At 34.7% G+C, this 19,157-nt stretch overlaps 1 protein-coding gene across 3 annotated transcripts in view; it reads left to right on the forward strand.

The window, feature by feature from the left end:
* Window positions 1-16,412, forward strand: part of LOC105493700 (dynein cytoplasmic 2 heavy chain 1) — a 361,100-nt gene extending 344,688 nt beyond the window's left edge. For all 3 annotated transcript variants that reach the window (XM_011761557.3, XM_011761558.3, XM_071075514.1), the window contains 2 exons: window positions 10,117-10,233; window positions 16,003-16,412. In XM_011761557.3, the coding sequence (XP_011759859.2) occupies window positions 10,117-10,233; window positions 16,003-16,161 (276 nt within the window). In that variant the 3' untranslated portion in view covers window positions 16,162-16,412. The remainder of the gene's footprint in view (window positions 1-10,116; window positions 10,234-16,002) is intronic.
* Window positions 16,413-19,157: the final 2,745 nt, after the last annotated feature.

Raw genomic sequence — 19,157 nt, forward strand, 5'->3', positions numbered from 1 at the left:
TGCTATTTATAAAAGTCAAAAGGTTAAAAAAATAAAAATATAAAGTGAAAAGTTACAGTAAGCTAAGGTTAATTTATTAAAGAAAATTATTTTTAACAAATTTAGTGAAGCCTAAGTGTCCAGTGTTTATTAAGTCTACAGTAATATATAATAGTGTCCTAGGCCTTCACATTCATTCACCACTTATTCACTGACTCACCCAGAGCAACTGACATTCTTTCAAGCTCCATTCATGGTAAGTGCCCTAAACAGGTATAGGATTTTTTAAATCTTTTATACTCTCTTTACTGTATATTTTCTATACATAGATCTGTTTAGGTCTATAAACACTTACCATGTGTTACAGTTGCCTACAGTATTCAGCACAATTACATGCTGTACAGATTTGTTTCCTAGGAGCAATAGGCTATACCATCTAGCCTAGGTATGTAGTAGGCTATACCATCTAGCCTAGGTATGTAGTAGGCTATACCATGTAGGTTTGCATCAGTACACTCTCATGTTCACACAGTGATGAAGTCACCTAATGATCCATTTCTCAGGATGTATTCCCATCATTAAGTGATGCATGACTGTATTTCAAAATTCAAAAAAAAAATTCAAAATCAAAAACACTTTGTTCCTGAGCATTTTAAGGGATACTCAACCTGTATAAAGTGTAGTATATAAAAAATCAGTATATAAAAAATCTTGTCCTCAGGGAGCTTATAATCTGTGAGTACATTAGTTAACTGTTTTTTTTTTTTTTTTAAAAGCCACCCTAATGATCTATTTCTTTTGCAGTACAAATTTTTGTTAGCTCTTTTTCCTGTTAAAATCTATTATTTTTACAATAACAGGTAATCATTCAAACATTAACAAAAATAATTTAAAAGTCTGTGATGGCAACTTTTTCCCCAACAACCCCAACCTTCTTTCATATCGCTAGCCTGTCTTCCACTATCATTCCTTGCCATTCCTCTTTCCCATTTCCTTACATAGAATTGCCCTCTTAACATTTTTTTTCACTGTAAAACTTTAAGCTGGTCTCAAACTTCTGGGCTCAAGTGATCCACCTGCCTCGGCCTCCCAAAGCGACAAGATTACAGGCATGAACCAATGCATTTGACCTGGCTATAGTTCTTTAATGCAGTAAACTTTATGCAACTAACTTTTCAGAAATTCCATTCATATAGTTGGTTCCCTGCTCAAAAAATTTGTTTTCATATTACTACTGTTGTCTAACATACTCTATCATTTATATTTGTTGTCTTATTCTAGTGGAATTCAAGTCCAATGAGAGTAGTAACAATAGCCGTTACATAATAAGCACTTGATCAAACCCTTTCTGAATGGTTGAGGGCGTACAATAGGATAGGCATTGTAGTAGGTGTTTCTAGCATCGGCTGTAAGTGTATAGAGTGCCAGAAATCTGATCATTACCAACAAGCTAGATCTTTCCCTTTTGGCTCTATGGACTGCCATAAAATTCTCACTTAAAGCTGAAGGAGTTAGAAAAGTTTTCTTTCATTTCTTTGCATTTAATTTTGTTGTTTTGTTTTGTTGAGATGGGGTTTTGCTACGTGGCCCAGGGTGAATTTGAACTCTTGGGCTCAAGCAATCCTCCTGCCTCAGCTGCTTGAGTAGCTGGGATTACAGGCACGCACCACCACACCCAGCTTCTTTACGTTTTATGTTAACGGTAGCCCCTAGCTCACGAGAAATACCTTGGCTATTACCAGTGGGTCATACACTGCTGTCCAATTGTCAGGAGCGGAAAGGAACACGGAACATGTATATTTAGTGTCTGGCAGCTGTGAACCATGCATGTAATTATAGCATCATTATTTAATTTAGGAGTATAATAAGCAAGGGAAACCGGTTTTATTGTGTCAAAATGTGTTCCTGTTTCCCAAAGTATGTTGCCCGTGCTTTCAGAATGGGAATAAAGTCATGGACAACCAGAAAATCCCAAGCTTATATAATTGTTTTGTACATTGGGGCAGTGGTGGGGGGCAGGGGGTGGGCTGCGCTGGTAGTAAAATAAGATTATTAGTATCTAAAAAAGAGCTATGTGACATTTTTAAGCAATGGGCAGTCTGAGCCTTGGCCATCACAGTTATCAGTAGATTTCAATAATAACTTCATTGACATGTTTATTATGAGGATCTCTGAATATATATGTATAATCTGTGTATATATAATGAATATATATTTTATATATATATTCAGATTCTATATATGATTAAGATTTATATAGGTAGGAAATATTTGTTTCTTAGAAAACTAAGTATATTTTCATATAAAGTTCCCTATATCTAGTAAGCGAAATTCTTTTATTTTTCATTTGGGATTCATTAAAAGATATCTTATTGTTAAAAATTAAAATACTCACTTGTAAATATTTAGTAACCTAAATAAGCATGGTATAATGACTAGAAAATAATTGCCATTTTTGTTACTAATGTATTTCCACACATATTTACAACTTTAATTTTAAAAGCCATCTCTACACATGAGATTTAAGATAATTCGACAGAACTTTTCCTCTCTCTGGTCCACTCATGTGAGCTATAAAAGCACATTTTCTAACTTTCTCACCTGCAGTTTCCAGTAATATTATCAGGGAAGAAGTCTTTGTAAGGCTGTCACTGTTAGCACTTGACAAAATTAGTAAGTTCACTTGTCCACTGAGGCTCCTTTTAATTATGTTTTTCAACAAAGGGGATTGTTTCAATAGGAGAACTTTGGATTTGAATTATACTTGAATTTTACTATCACTATAATTTTATTAGTTTTTTTTTAAATCTCTATCGCCATAGACTGAATTAAACAGTGAGGCTGTAGTTCTCCAAACCAATCAATATCTTAAACCCTCTAGACCTACTTGAGAGAACATATTTATATATTGATTTTCAGTTCCTGAACATGGCCCTCTAAAATTTCTGCCATTATTGATCTATTATGTGTTAAATAGTACTTGAAAACTTGATATGGCAAAATACATAAATCAAGCTCCTGTTCATCCTACGTGTTACATCTTCCTCCAAGGCCGAGAGAGGATTGCCCTAGCAGCACTTCAAGTGCTCAGTAGCCATATGTGGTATAGTATATACAGTAACCACACATGGCTGCTGGGCACATATGGGTACTATACTGTAGCTCTGCATGGAACAGTCAGTTCCCTAGGAAAATTTAAACAGCCTTTGGTCTTCAAGGATTTTTTCAATAATGTTTAATAATTTCTATTATTAAACATTTTAAACAAATACAGAAGAGAGAGTAGTAAAATGAGTCTGCATATTCCAAGGTTTTAAGATTTAGAAACATTCCCCCTTTTTCTCTTTTTATTGTGAAAACACATTTCAGATATCATTTTATTTTACCCATGGTTCTGAATGTGTTTCTTTAAAACTATATATTTTCTTAAATGTAATGTATTATCACAAATATCAAAATTAAAATTCCTTGGAATCGGTCCAAAACAATATTGACCAGTCTCCAAAAGAACTCTTTCCAATGGTTTGAATCAGGGTCAAAATAATGAAACGAGACGTAACATTGCATTTGGTTATGTGCCTTAAGTCTTTTTATATCTAAATCAGGTTCCATCTTTCATTTAATACCACTGTTTGTTACAGGAGTGGGGTCATTTCTCCTATAGAATGATGTACATTCTGCATTCATCTGCTTGCTTCATTATGGTAGTAAGCTTTTGTTCCTCTGTCTCTCATTCCTTATAAATATAAATTAATTCCAAAGATCTAATTACATTCTTTTTTTTTTTTTTTTTTTGTGGAGGGGCAACAAAAATACTTCATAAGTGGCACTGTGTTCTTCATTTTACATTGTATGATGAGGCACACACGTGTTGTTTTCTTGTTTTCTTGCCTAACATTGATTCATGTGTACAGGCAGTGACAGCCTCATTCCTCATATAACATTTCTCATCAGTATTTCATCTAATAGTTTTAACCATTGATCACTGCTTGGATAACTAGGGATGCATACTGATTCTTCTAATTCTGTTATTCCTTCCACATTTATTAGCTAAAATTCTTCTGCAAAGAGGCTTCAATTAGGTCTGTGTAGTTACCTGGATACTATGAAATACATTTTTTATTGAAAATAAAGAATGCTTAATTTTTTCATTTAAACTGGGAAAATTCATTCTTTCTTTCAAAAGATGCTGTTGATACATAGTTTCCAGCAGTGTCGAGTGACATTTTCTCTTTAAGTATCGTTGTGAGTTTCTTGTATGTCTAATGTTTCAGTAAATTGCATTTATTATTCTTTTTCATTTGCAGTTGTCTCTGGTCTTTGGCATATATGTGATGCCTCTTAATGTTGACCTGTATATCTTTCTTTTTTCTTTTTAGAGGAGGGGGTAAACCTTGATAGTGAAGTGTAGCATCATACACAAAAATGCACAAATCTTCAGAGTACAGTTTATGAATTTTCAATAAGTGAATAAACCTATGAAACCATCATGAAAATCAGTATTAATATTTTATGGTGATTCTTTCTCAAAAATTCTGTTTACAATTAAATGGACCTAACACATATAGTACAAACCTTATTTTTCTTTCAATATATTGTAAACAACTGAAAACCACTAAAGATGGCCCAGGGAGATTATGATTCATCCACTCTTATCTAAATGCATACTAATGATAGGTAAAATATAAAAAAAGGAAATCACAAACCTTAGCTGGCTTGAAATACAAGATAAGTATTACATTGTGTCAGAAACAGGACAGAAAATAAAATTATAAGTAAGGCCAAAAATACAGATAGATTGAGCTGTAAGTCCAGAATTAGGAAGCAATGAAGTATGGCTTTTTTAGAGTAAAAGGAATTAGTAGTGCTAAATGTTACATAGGACTATAACCAGGCTCGTTGCTTGTTGAATCCAGTTCTGAGGTTAGGCTCTCCATATCCCCAGTAAAAGGAGACTGAATAAAGCTGTTGCAGGCCTGGCGCGGTGGCTCCCAGCACGTTAGGAGGCTGAGGCAAGCGGATCGCTTGAGCCCAGTAGTTTAAGACCAGCCTGGGCAACATGGAAGAACCCTGTTTCTACTACAAATACAAAAAACTAGCCAGGCCTGGTGGTGCATGCCTGTCATTTCAGCTACTCAAGAGGCTGAGGTGGGAGAATCATCTGAACCCAGGAGATCAAGGCTGCAGTGAGCTGTGATCATGCCACTGTATTCCAGCCTGGTCAATGGGAGTGAAACCCTGCCTCAAATAACTAAACAAACAAAATAAAGCTGTTGCAGAATCACTGATTGAGTTTATGGCATTACAAAAATCTGTAGGCTTAAGAAAACTGAAAGACAAAGAAATAGCCTGACTCCTTAGATGCTGAATCTCACTGCCTATCCACAAGATCTGCAGTATCCCAACATCGCCAGAACAGAACCCCCAAACTGGCATTATAAATACCGTATGTACGTAGATATGGAAGGGACAGTACAGAGGTCTATGGAGGGAAAATACAGCTCAAGATGAACCTAGAATCCAAAATCCAAAATAAATGGAGAAAAATAACTAATCCAAAAAAGAAAACTAACAAAATCATCAGATGAAACAGTCAAGTTTGTTGTTAATTTTATAGAAAAAGCTGACAAAAAAGTTATACTATTTTAGTTTCCTTGAACAGATAGATACATGAAGGAATAACGTTCAGTACAAAATAAGAACTTCCGGCGGAGAAACAGGGAGAGTTAATACAGTTATAGTTGAAAGTAATGTCAGAAATGAAAAATGTAGTCTTTAAATGAAAAAATTGATAGACAAAATATACATTAGATATGACTGAAGAAGACATGATACATTGGTTATGTTAGGAGACATAGACAATAGTTTCAGATACTGTATCCTATTTCTAAAAGGATTTCTAGAAGTATAAAACAGAATGACAGAGAAGTGAAATTTGAAAAACTAATTCAGGAATATTCTAGAATTGGAGAATGATGAGTTCTTGGATGCAAAACATCTGCAAAGTACCAAAAATAATAAACAAAAGTGAATTCAGTTTCACACCTAATCGCACTATAGCAAAGCTAGTCAATATCCACATTAAAGAGGAAAATCTTCAAAGTTACCAGATAAAACATCAGATTTTCTACCAAAATAATCACCATGTTGACAGCAGACTTCTCATTCACAACACTAGATGTCAGAAGACAGTAAAATAATATATTCGAATTGATGAGGAAAAATAATTGTTAAACTCAAACTTTATTGCCATCTAAAATATTCAATAATGAAAGCAATAAAAAGATACTTCAGGAACCCAAAGACCACCAGAATTCACCACTCACATACAGCCTCAATAAAAGCAATATTGAAACATGTACTTCTGTAAAAAGTAAAGCCAGAGAGAAAGTAATGAACACCTAAAACAATAGTGAACCCCAAATTAACAAATAATTTTAGTGTGAAATTTAACTTAAATTTAAGTAACTTAAATATTGACTGTAAAATGTTCTGTTTAAGCTGAAAATCTAAACAGCAATAATTCAATTAGATATGATGTGTTAAAATTCATACTGTGTTCAGTACTGAATGCTTTAAGAATTTATTAGAAAGTTTTACACTTAATTACGCATTTAAATGTAGATGGTAAAACACTAAAATACATATACAATCCACAGCAGAAATGGAGAAAAAGTAAACAAAAAGGGTAAAGAGAAAAAAATGTAAAATAATAGAAATAACACCAAATATATGACTATTGTAAACATATTAATCCTACCAATTAAGAGATAGAGATGATCAGACTGAGGAAAAAATAAAATCCAGTTAAATGGTACTTAAATGTACTTAATGTATATTTAAGTCATGATCACACAGATAATTTGAGAAGTGGAAAAATACATGAAAGAAGAACTTAATGGTGAAATGTCAGACTTTCCAAAATCAAATTTTAAAGTTTAATGCAATTTCAACCAATATTCCAAAGTGTGTGTGTGTTTTTTTCCAAATATGTGGTACATGAGTTTGAGTTAGCATTTGCTCAAACTAGCTCAAAACTTAGTGGCTTAGAATACCAATTTATTATTTTCTTACAATTCTGTGGTTTGCCTAGTAGGTCCTTTGCTGATTTACTCAGACCCACTCTGCATCTACATTCAACTAGGTCAGTTAGAAGGGAAGGTCCATCCTGGCCTCATTCACATATATGGCAACTGGTGCTAGCTCGGTCCTTCATGTGCCCTCTCATACTCTAGGTACTTCATACTGAGGTACCTCAGTCCTTCACATGCCTTCTCATACTCTAGTAGACTAGGAGAGCTTCCTTATTTGGTGGTTTCAGTGCAGCATTTCTAGAAGGCAGAGCCTTTTAAAGCCTAGCTTCAGAAGTTGCTTAAAGCCCTTGTACCACATTCTATTGATCAAGGCAATTTAAAAGGCCAGCCCAAGTTCAAGGTGTAGAAAAGAAACTCCACCTCCTGATGGAAGCAGCAGCCAAGCTTACTTGGCAAAGGGGTGCATATTAGGAGGAGAGGAATTTGGGGCCATATTTTGCACTGTGTCACAATATTGTTATTGTTATTATTAAACGATGGCAGTTGAGACAGTATTGTATTGGTTTAGGGAAAGACAGACTAATGAAACACAAAAGAGAGTCCAGAAACAAACTGATGCCAGTACGGAAACTTGACACATGACAAAAGTAGGGTTGGTTACAAATTAGGGGCTTGGAAGGACTATTTGATAAATAATTCTGAAACAATTGCTCACTCATTTAGAAAATGATAAAATGTGAACCATACTTTATATTATAAATAAAAATGGACTCTGAAGGTTTAAAAAGTTACAGAAACAAAACTGTTTGAAAGAGAAGACTTTTAGAAACAAAATACAGGAAAATACTCAGGATTTCTTTAGAAACAAAAGAAGTAAAAGTCTTAAAGGAAAAAGCTGATAAATTTGCTCCCCTGAAATTAAAAAGATACCACAGAAAGTGAAAACACAGGCCACAGACCAGGAGAAGATACTAGTATCTTGTATAACTGACAAAGGATTAGTACCTAAAACAGATAAAGGACATTCATAGATCATTCTTTTAAAGAAAATGTCCATAGTAAGGAAAAGGTGGAGGTGGGCAAAGGATTTTAATAGGCAACTTACATGAAGAGGAAACCTGAATGGCTAATAAACATAAGGAAAAGTACTTGTTCTTACTAGTAACTAGGAATGAAATTAAGACCAAAATTTGATTCCATTTCATGCTCATCAGATTGGCAAAATTTTTAGGTCTCAACAGACCAAGTATTGGCAAGATTGTAGCATAATGTAAATTCTTACATATGACAAGTAAGAGTATAGATTGATAGAGTTACTTTGGGGAATAATTGGCCAATATTAGGTAAAATTGAGATTGACCACACTCTTCAACCTAGTAATTTAATATATCTAGAGAAATTCATGCAAATGTGTATAAGGAAGTACACAGCATGGTTATTGCAGTGTTTTTTTAAATAATGGAAAGCAGTTGGAAATATTCACAAGCAGAAAAATGGATAAATTGTTGTATATTAACAAATGAAATATTGTATAGCTATTGGAAATGAAAGAACAAAATGGATGCACCTTAAAACCAACAATGAAGGAAAAGAGTAGGTTGCATGTTACCCTTTACATAGAGATTGGAAACATGAAAAACAATGCTATTTATTGTTCATAGCTACAGATAAAACTAAATTCAGGCCAGAATATTTTTGCAACTCTTCAAGAGACCAGTATATCACATTAGTGGTATAGTAGAAAGAGTATTTAAGTATTAAATAATTATATTATCATCCCAGCTCTTTTACTAACAACAAAGTTACTTATCTTTTCCTTGCAACAGCAACCTTACTGTAAAATTCAAGTAATGAAATCATTCAAAACTATTCGTTAAGGGATTCTCTCCTAGCACCTAAACCATTCCCTGACTATTTGTCACTGAAAATTATCTTAACTCTTCCAACTTAGCGTTCCCTTCATTCTAAATTCTATAGTTCTTTCATTTAGTATGTTAAAATTCCAAGGCACTCTGTGTGTGTGTGTGTGTGTGTGTGTGTGTGTGTGTGTGTGTGTGTGTATTTTTTTGTTTGTTTGTTTGTTTGAGGTGGAGTCTTGCTCTTTTGCCCAGGCTGGAGTGCAGTGGCACAGTCTCGGCTCACTGCAAGCTCCGCCTCCCAGGTTCACGCCATTCTCCTACCTCAGCCTTTCGAGTAGCTGGGACTACAGGCACCCGCCACCATGCCCAGCTAATTTTTTGTTTTTTTAGTAGAGACAGGGTTTCACCGTGTTAGCCAGGATGGTCTCAATCTCCTGACCTCATGATCCGTCCGCCTCGGCCTCCCAAAGTGCTGGGATTACAGGTGTGAGCCACTGCGCCCAGCCGGCACTGTATATTTTAAGATTGTTTATATTTTGTACCAAGTTCCAATTATGATAATATAGATGTGGCTCTTAAGGCAAAGTGCCAGAAGAGCTATAAATGCCAAATACTGACTCTACATTTGTTGCCTTTAGATAGGCTAGATTAACTGCAGAAACTAAAAGAATGAAGAGTTTCAAAGAAGAAATAATGAAGCTAATAATAACAAAAGAACCATGTTTTCATTTTCAGGATTTCTTACATTTACACTAAGGTTACCTTAAAGACATGGATTCTTTCTTCTAATTCTTCTTTCATATCCATATCGCATGTCAGTTTTTTTCATTACACTTTCTGAACTTTATTCTATTCCTTAAAAGGTGTCAGAATTCTAGGTCGGGAATACAACGTTTGCTGTCTAATTATGCTTTTCTCCCTTCCCTCGTGGAGAAAGAATAACTTTTTGGCTTTTGCCACTGTAATTCTATTTACACTAATATCAAGACACCTGAGGTTGCATAACTGATGAGATTTATAAGTAATTTAAAAAATATATTTGCTAAAAATGAGAAATCAGTCTAAAAGAAGTTGACGGTGAACACTAGTCCAGGCCTTACCGACTTTATTCTCAAATACAGTACCATAATCTTTGTTTTCATATATTTGGAATCAGTGAACACAATGGAAAGCATTGCTTTTAAGATAGAATAGAGTAAACTCTGACGTTTGAGACTTTAATGCATATTTTCATGACTTTGCAGATCAGTGGCTTGTTACTAGAAGGATGTAGTTTTGATGGAAATCAACTTTCTGAAAATCAGCTTGATTCTCCTAGCGTGTCATCAGTGCTCCCTTGTTTTATGGGCTGGATTCCACAGGTAATACATTTTCAACAAGCATAAGTTTTAATAGTATCAGTTCACTCTTAGATTTTATCTTTGGAAGAAGACATTCTTGTGACCTGTGTATTTTTGTTTGCTTTCTAATCTCACCTGCATTTGAACAAATTTGCAGTCAAAAAATTTTATCCTTTATCACGTTTAAGATGTACAAGACATTTGAAAACTTGGATTTTGATTGAAAAACTTTGGGCTTTGATTTTGTTGTAGAAAGAATAACATAATATTAATTTCTAGAGAGTTTATAGCCTGGTAATAAAAAGGCCTTTAATGATAATAAGAACTACCATGAGTTGCATTCGTGTTATTTTCAGCAATGTGCATTAGGTACTTTATATGCTTTACCTAAAATCCTCCTCAAAGCAGCCATGCAAGGCAGATATTATTCTTCCCACTTTCAAATGAGGAAACATGCTCATGTAGGTTAAATGACTTCTTGTAGTTAGCTACACAGAGAGTGACAGAATTAAGGTGTTAATAGATGTATGGCTTTGTATCACACAATGTCATTTGGCAGCTGATAGGTGGATGAAGAAAACAATCTTAAAGACTTACTTAGTTAACTTTTTTCATTTCAAAACAGTTATTGAAAGAACTTTCAGCAGTAGAACTTGGGGTATGCATGTCTTTAAAATAGGACATAGTTGTAAATGAAGCACATAACTTTTTCTTAATAAAGTTTAAGAATGCACATATGACTACATGTGAATAAACTTTAAAGTTCTGATTCTGTATCTAATGAGCAACAAAACTATTTCACGTATTGCTTACTAGAAGAAAAATGAGCTTTCTCATTGGGAAATAATGCGTTGAATTTTCCAGTTATTGTCATTCTCCTTATAAAATAAAAATTAAATGCACCAGAGTATTTATTTAAGGAAAATGTTAAAAAGCAATAGCAATTAGCAACATTGCCAAGAGTTACGAGAGTATCCTCTGACCTAAAAGAGCATATGTTTCTGTCAAAATTCCCTATTTTTCCCCCATATCAGCTTCATTTTCTCCAAAATTAGAGTGACTATGAGATAAAGGAGAGAGAAGAGATTGAAAGAATCATTGTTTACTTCATTCTTGCTGTTAATTCCTATAAGAATTTTCTACAAAAATTTGATATTATGAATGACACATTTTTATCTTAGGTGTGTAAATCAAGTTGAAAGTTATATACAAAAGGTGGGAATTTGTCAAGGGTTGTGAATATAACATACAAAATTGTTTAGGATGACACAGATAAATTCCAATGAATTTAAATTATATAAACTACTAATTCGCTGGAAAATAAAATCCATATAATGATCATGAGGAGGCGGAAAAAAAGTAGGGCAAGTATAAACAGGTTCCCTTGAGGAAAAACCCAAACAATAAAAACAGAGCTTGGAGAGCAACTAAGAATAAATATAGGAGAAAATGACCTGGAGCAATACCCACGTAACTGACCACAAACTGAACACAAATCAGGAATGCAGTGCTGTCATGGACAAAGCCAGTCTGTTACTGGGTTATATGAAAAGTGATGTGACTTTACAAGACTAGAAATTGATAGCTTGGCAATATTTTACTTTGTGTGTTATTCCTCTCCAATTTTATTTGTCACACTTCTAAAATGTCAGGATTGGAATAAAATAGCTCATATAAAGACAGGTAAAATGAATTGAGCATTTATCCTATAGAAGACATGACTAAAAGGTAATGTGAACTTTTTACTCTTTTTCTGTAAGATTTTCTTCTGGGCCTTTGCACTTGTACATGACATGAAATAGAAGAATTTGTTAGTGCTTCCCCACCTCCTACTTCTCCTTCTTTCTTTACAGTGAGCTTCCTCCTTTTGCTATGATCATACTACTTTTCAGAATGTCTCTCCCATATCAGCTAAGAAGGAAAGAACATGAGATCTACTAGTAAGTGTTTCAGAACACAAAGTTCTCTAGCGCAGCAGACCTAAATTGTAGTCCAAGTTCCCAAGCTTATGAATTAGGTGATTTAAGCAAGGTACCTTATCCCGGCCCACGGGATAGTCAGAGCAGGCCCTGGAAGAGGGGGTGGGAATTTGGGGAACAAGAGACAGGAGAAATGGAGACAAGACAGTGCTCTGATCAAGTCTCCTTTAATGGCGGTAATGCACTGCCTTATATACACCTGGAAGGGAAGGGGTTGGGCTAAGGCGGAAATGATCTCATTGCCGAGGGCGTGGCCAGGTTAGTTTCGGTTTCTCTGGTCGGACGTCATGTTGCGCTTGCCCTATTAAGTAACAATTTTCCCGGGCGCGGGAAAAGTGAGTGAAGAAGGAGCAGGAAGAGCGCCATCTTTAATGAGGTATTAGTACAGGGAAAAAAGGCAAAGATAGGGAGAAGGTGTGGGGTGGAAATGAACACAGCTCAGGCGTTTAATCCTTAATTATTATTCGCTATGGCCGGGGCGTGCAGCTCCGGACAGTACCTAACTTCACTGAGCCAGTTGCCTCATTTGAAAATGGAGGTAATAATGTTTCTGTAGGATCATGTTGAGGATTAAATATGTTTGTGTATGTGTAAAGTACTTAGCACACTGCTTCATACACGGTAAGTCAAGTTTATCCTATTGTCAATATTTTAAACTGTTTATAATGCTATAATGTTTTATCTTATTTCATATGGTACTTTTTAGTTTACCAGTACTTTCACTCATATTAAGTTATTGTTGAGTTTTTATATACCAGATGTTATGCTGAACCCTGGGGTTACAAAGATAAACAGATTTCTCCTGCAGAGTCTTCCGCCAACTGGGGGAGCAAATAAGCAAAGAGACTACTATAGTTCAGAATCATTAGAGAGGTTTATATGAAGTGCTTTGACAGATGAGGGAGGCTTCAACTCTACCGTGTGTGAACAAATGAGGGAAAGTCAGATGACCTCGCTGAGAGAGGTGGCAGCTTCTCTTGAACTGTTACTTGAATTTTAGTAAGAAGAGTTTAAGGACAAATTCAAAAAAGATAGGGTAACAAGGCATTCCAGACAGAAGGAGCAGCATGCGTAAATATATGCAGGTAGAAAAGAGCTTAGGATATTCTGGGAACTGCAAGTGTCGTACATCTGGAGCATATAGTTCATATGGAAGAATGGTGGGGGATGCGGCCAGAAAGGAAGGCCAAGACCAAGTATGATAAGCTGAGTAGCCATGCCAAGGAGTTTAGACCACCTTATTTATGGTCAGTAGGAAGCCATCAAGAATTTAGAACAGGGCCAGGCATGGTGGCTCACACCTGTAATCCCAGCATTTTGGGAGGCCAAGGCAGGAGAATCACTTGAGCCCAGGAGTTAGAGCCTGGCTTGGGCAACATAGCAAGACCCCATCTTTATTAAATAAAAAAAGAATTTAAAAAAATTTTTTTAAAGAATTGAGAACAGGGGTATAGTAAGATCAGATTTGTAGTTTTAGAAAACCAGTCTAGCAGTGAGTGGGTCGATAGTAGATTGGCACACTGTGAGATACAGTTATACCTGAGTCTCATAACAATCCTATGGGTTTGGTACAGCAAATTTTCTATCTTTCTGATGGAAAGACTGAGAATCAGATAAGTTAAATGATTTATGAGTTCCACAGTGGTAGCATTAGTGTTTGGACTATCATAATGAACATTTATTTGCACTGATTACATACCAAGCACTATGCAAGGTGTTTCAAATACAAGGTATTTAAGCTTTTAAAAAATTTTTGAAATAGGAATTGTAATCTCCATTTTGGGTAGGAAATGGAGGTTTAAAAGATTATGTAACTTACGCAAGATCACATAGTTAATAGGTAGGCAACTAAGATTCATATTCAGGTGTCTCTCTTAAACCTTAGACCTAATACTGAGACACCCTAACAGTATAAATTAGGGTTTGGAAAACCATGGCCTATAGGTGCTAACATTCATATACTAGAGTGTTTTGCTGCTAACTCTAGAGTGTTTTGTCAACTGTAATATCTGTGACAACTTTGCCACTTCCTAACTAGGTCACCATGGGTAAATTCTCTGTGGGCTTCTCATCTGTCACTTTTGTAATATTTTAAAATGGGTCTAGCTTGCCTCTGAAGTTCCATTCCAACTCTGCAAAGTAATGATTGAATAAAATCATATAAATTCAGTAAAAATGCTAATCCTAAATTTGAAATGGAAATACAATTATGAACTCATGATGTTTTTCTTTTAAAAATACATGATTTCTAAGCTCCAGTCACTAAAACATCCTAGAATTAAAATGATCAATTGGTCAGACGCGGTGGCTCACGCCTGTAATCCCAGCACTTTGGGAGGCCAAGGCAGGCAGATCACAAGGTCTGGAGATCGAGACCATCCTGGCTAACAGTGAAACCCTGTCTACTAAAAATACAAAAAAATTAGCCGCCTGTAGTACCAGCTACTCTAGAGGCTGAGGCAGGAGAATGGCAGGAACCCGGGAGGCAGAGCTTGCAGTGAGCCGAGATTGTGCCACTGCACTCCAGCCTGGGTGACAGAACAAGACTCCCTCTCAAAAAAAAAAAAAAAAGATCAATTATTCCTAACACCCAAATTATGGTCTCTAATACCATTTCTCTTGAAAGAAACTAGGAATCATCAGATTAATGACTAATTTCTAAGGCAGGAAATATAAAAGATGAGCTTGTATAATAATACTTGTCATACTAGAAAGGCAATGAAACTATTGAAGAGACAGCTGGGTACGTATCAAAACCCAGGAGCCAACTTAAAAAGTTCCCCCTGAGCAAAGACTGACAGTTTGAACACCAGTGCAATAGCGATTGCATTGTATTAAAGAGCATCACATGTGTTTAAATCCACCAGTTCATAATGCTATTTTTTAAAAAGAAGCCGTGGTCATTGATCACCTTTGGAGTATGCTAGGAAACATTCATTGTTTTGAAAACACATAAAGGGAAATAAGCATTTATCCAGTTTTTCCTATATGAACTGCACCTCATGGTAATAAAAAAAATTGATAAGTGGAGGTTTCTCTTTATAGATACATTCCTGCTTGGAAGAAGGAAAGATAGATTACCCCTTGTGTAATCTTGAATGAAAAATGATTATGAATGGCCTCTAATAGCCAAAAAAGAGAAATAACCCGACATAGGCTGCTTGATGGAAACATCTAGTACCACCTATGCAGTATTTTCCAAACATTGAGTCTGAGCTCACCTATGGATCCAGTTTATAGGAATACAAGGAACAGACAGACCGACGTGATACCATGGGAATGTAATCCAAAAAAGAATGTGGGCAACTATTGGGTATAGTTTCTTCTGCAAACAAATTGCTAGGAAAAGAGGAGGAAAAACGTACAAATTTAGGAGACTTAAGAGACTTTTCAACAAACTGCAAAGCATAGTTTTTATTTAAATTATGCTTCTAACAGAAAAACTCTTTGAACAGGAGATAATGAGATAATGGATGTGTGATGATATTAAGGAATTATTGGTTATTTTCTACTGTGTGATAATACTTACATGGTTATATTTATAGAGATATATATGTAAATATTTATAGGTGAAATTTTGTAATTGTAAGGTGCTATTCAAAATACTCCAATATTGGGCTAGGGAGAGGCTGTAAATAAAACACGATAGGCCATGTGTTTCATTTTGTTGCAGGGGGATGATAGGGGCTTATCATGTTAATCTTTATTTGAAACATTTCATAATATTGCTATGTTTGTTTCCTTGGTTATCTAATAATCTGTTTCCAAATAGTGTATTGCTGTATTTTAAAACAAGTTATTTTTTAAATAGGATGCATGTGGTCCATATTCCCCGGATGAGTGCATCTCTTTGCCTGTTTACACAAGTGCTGAAAGGGATCGTGTGGTTACCAATATTGATGTTCCATGTGGGGGCAACCAAGACCAGTGGATTCAGTGTGGAGCAGCTCTATTCCTAAAAAATCAGTAGAATCTAATGACAACAAAAGCCATCTTCACAAAAGGGAACACTGATTCTTTAAGCTTTAAATCAAACATGTGGTCAGTCTACATTTGAAATGTTAGTTCAAAATATTAACATATTGTTACCTTACAATGTTGATCTCATTGAAATTTTAATGTGTAAAAGCAGCACTGTGCATCTTTTAAAGTAATTAATGGAGTTATTGTTAAAACAGAGTATTCTTTTGATAACATTCAATATTTCTGTGAGGAACTTCACTTTTCCAGTGGCTCAAAAATTTGTTTTAGGTCAGAGATTTTAAGTGGTATATTAAAGTAATCCATAATAAATATTTTGGCTGTCATTTGTGTCATAATTATTTAATAAAATATAAGAGCATTCATAATTTTTTCAGTCTTCCCATGACTTTTTACATACTGAAGAATGTATTATAAAGTTATGAATGTATAAAAGTATCAATATGAATATAATTATACTATACTAATTATAATGTACAAATATATAATTGTCATTGTAACTATATACTTATAACTGATAGGTAATTCAAATAGGAATAATTCAGCTGTTTTGTGTTTTGTTATCGTTTTTTGAGACAGAGTCTCACTCTGTTGCCCAGGATAGAGTGCCGTGGGGCGATCACGGCTCACTGCAGCCTCAACCTCATAGACTCAATCTATCCTCCTGTCTCAGCCTCCTGAGTAACTGGGACTACAGGATGCACCACCGTGCCCAGCTAATTCCTTTATTTTTTGTAGAGATGGGGTTTTGCCACATTTCCCAGGCTGGTCTCAAACTCCTGCACTCAAGCAATCCACCTGCCTTAGCCTCCCAAAGTGCTAGGATTACAAATGTGAGCCACGACACCTGGCCTGTATTTTTTATAGGAGCTATTATTTTAGCTCTGCAAGATTCCCTGAAATCTAAGGAACCAAAACTACTGTTCAGTTGAGTGATAGACATTTTAGTATCCTATGAAGTTATTTGCAGCTCTATCCTTGCAGCAAACAAATTCTAAGAGCTGAGGCTTATATTTTTGATAGTTGTTTAAAACGAGTCATAGCAATGAAAAGTTATATACTTGGAGAAGAAACTAAACATAAAATGCAAAACATACTTTTAAAAGAATATATGTAAATATATATTTTACAGGAATATATTTAAAAATATGTATTTATTCCATGTGTATTCGTCCATGCTTTTCCCTTTCTAGCTGATTGTAATGTCAACATCAAGCCCTGAAAAACATATTTTTGAAAGAATATATTTAAATATATATAATAAATAATATATTTTATATTTAATATATATTTAATAAATATATATTACATATTAAATACATATATAAATTAAAATATATAAATACATATTTTTAAAAGAATATATTTAGATATATTCTTTTAAAAGTATGTTTTTCAGGGCTTGATGTTGACATAACAATCAGCTTTGAAAGGGAAAAGCATGGACGAATACACATGGAACATTTTTGTGGGCCATGTCTGGAAATGTCACACATCATTATGTTTACATTCCATTAGAGAGAACTTAATTACATGGGTATACATAATGTCTAGCGTGTCTGGAAAATGTAGACAGCTGGGTGCTCAAAAAGAGAAGAGCATGGAGGGCTACCTAGCTCTTTCTACCACATCCCCATCCAGTGAAAATGACATAAAATTACTTAATAAAGCAGCATAGGTCTTTCATCGATATGATGCCAAACCTCATGCTTATGAATTTTTGCATTAATATCCAGCAAAATAACGTAAGCCAGCTATTGGCCAGATTCCAGAAATATAAAGATAGATAATATAGTCTCTGCTCTTGAGAGATGTAAAAGCTGATCAGACAGTGAAACATGTAAAAACAGTCTCCACACTGTAAATTTTTAAATCTGATATTAATATTGCTATACCAGCTTTTTTGGTTAAATTTGGGAAACAATATATTAAAAATGCCCATATAGAGAAAACTCATAGCACAATGAAATAAGAGTTATGTGGCACAGTGGCAAAGGGCTGTGGGATTCCAGGGGAAGGAGTAACTAATTTAATCAAAAATGATTAGTAACAGTAGGCTTGTTTCTTTTTCTCTTTTTAAAAAAACTTACTTTGAAAATATTTTACAAAGAATAAATAAATGTATTGCCTTCCTCAAATGAACACATATTAGATGTTATGGTGTTTGCTTTAGATTTTTTTTTAAATGTTAAATTTTAAAAATTGTTTCAAAATCAGAGTCCTTCACATTCCCTTCAGCAGAACTTTCACTTCTTCCTCCAAAAAGACACCCACTAACCTATATTTGTTACCTACACAGTACATGTTTTTAATATATAACCAAAAATAAGGGGAATTTTTTTTTAATGCGAGCTGCAAGGAGCCTTTCTAAAGCTTCAGAAGGACACAGTATTTGAGGTTCTCAATCCATTAGAAGCAACAAATGACAGTTTTCAGTCCTCAGACACCACAGATGTTGGAACGGCCCCAAACAAAATACATCATAGCCATGTATTTGGTAAATTTAATATGATAATTTTCAAAATAAAAGTCTTGTCTAGCCAGGAATTGAAGGGACTTTCACAAATAATGGATATCTATGAAAAACCTATAGCAAAGATCATTTTTAATGAGGAAACAGGGCATTCACTTTAAAATGAACAAGACAAAAGCTCATCATTTCTACACTGTTTGGAGGTCCTAGACAGCACAGAATGACAAGAAAAAGGCAGAATTGAATAGACAAAGACAAATAGAACAAAATACGTTCAAGGAGAAAAAAAGATTAGCATTCACATACTTCTTCCCATCAGCCCTTTGTGAAGCTTTTGCTTTTGGCAAGCTCACACGTGTATACATCAAAATGAAAATGTTAAAGGGAAGAAGCTGAAATTTAACTCCTTGTGTTAAGTATTCCTAACCAATAATTATTTGGGGGTTTTATTTTTTATTCTGAGACCTTCTGCTATAATTTCTGAAAGAGATATGGAGACTAAAGAAAACAAA

This window comes from Macaca nemestrina, chromosome 12 (genome assembly GCF_043159975.1).
Source record: "Macaca nemestrina isolate mMacNem1 chromosome 12, mMacNem.hap1, whole genome shotgun sequence".
NCBI classification, from domain to species: domain Eukaryota; kingdom Metazoa; phylum Chordata; class Mammalia; order Primates; family Cercopithecidae; genus Macaca; species Macaca nemestrina.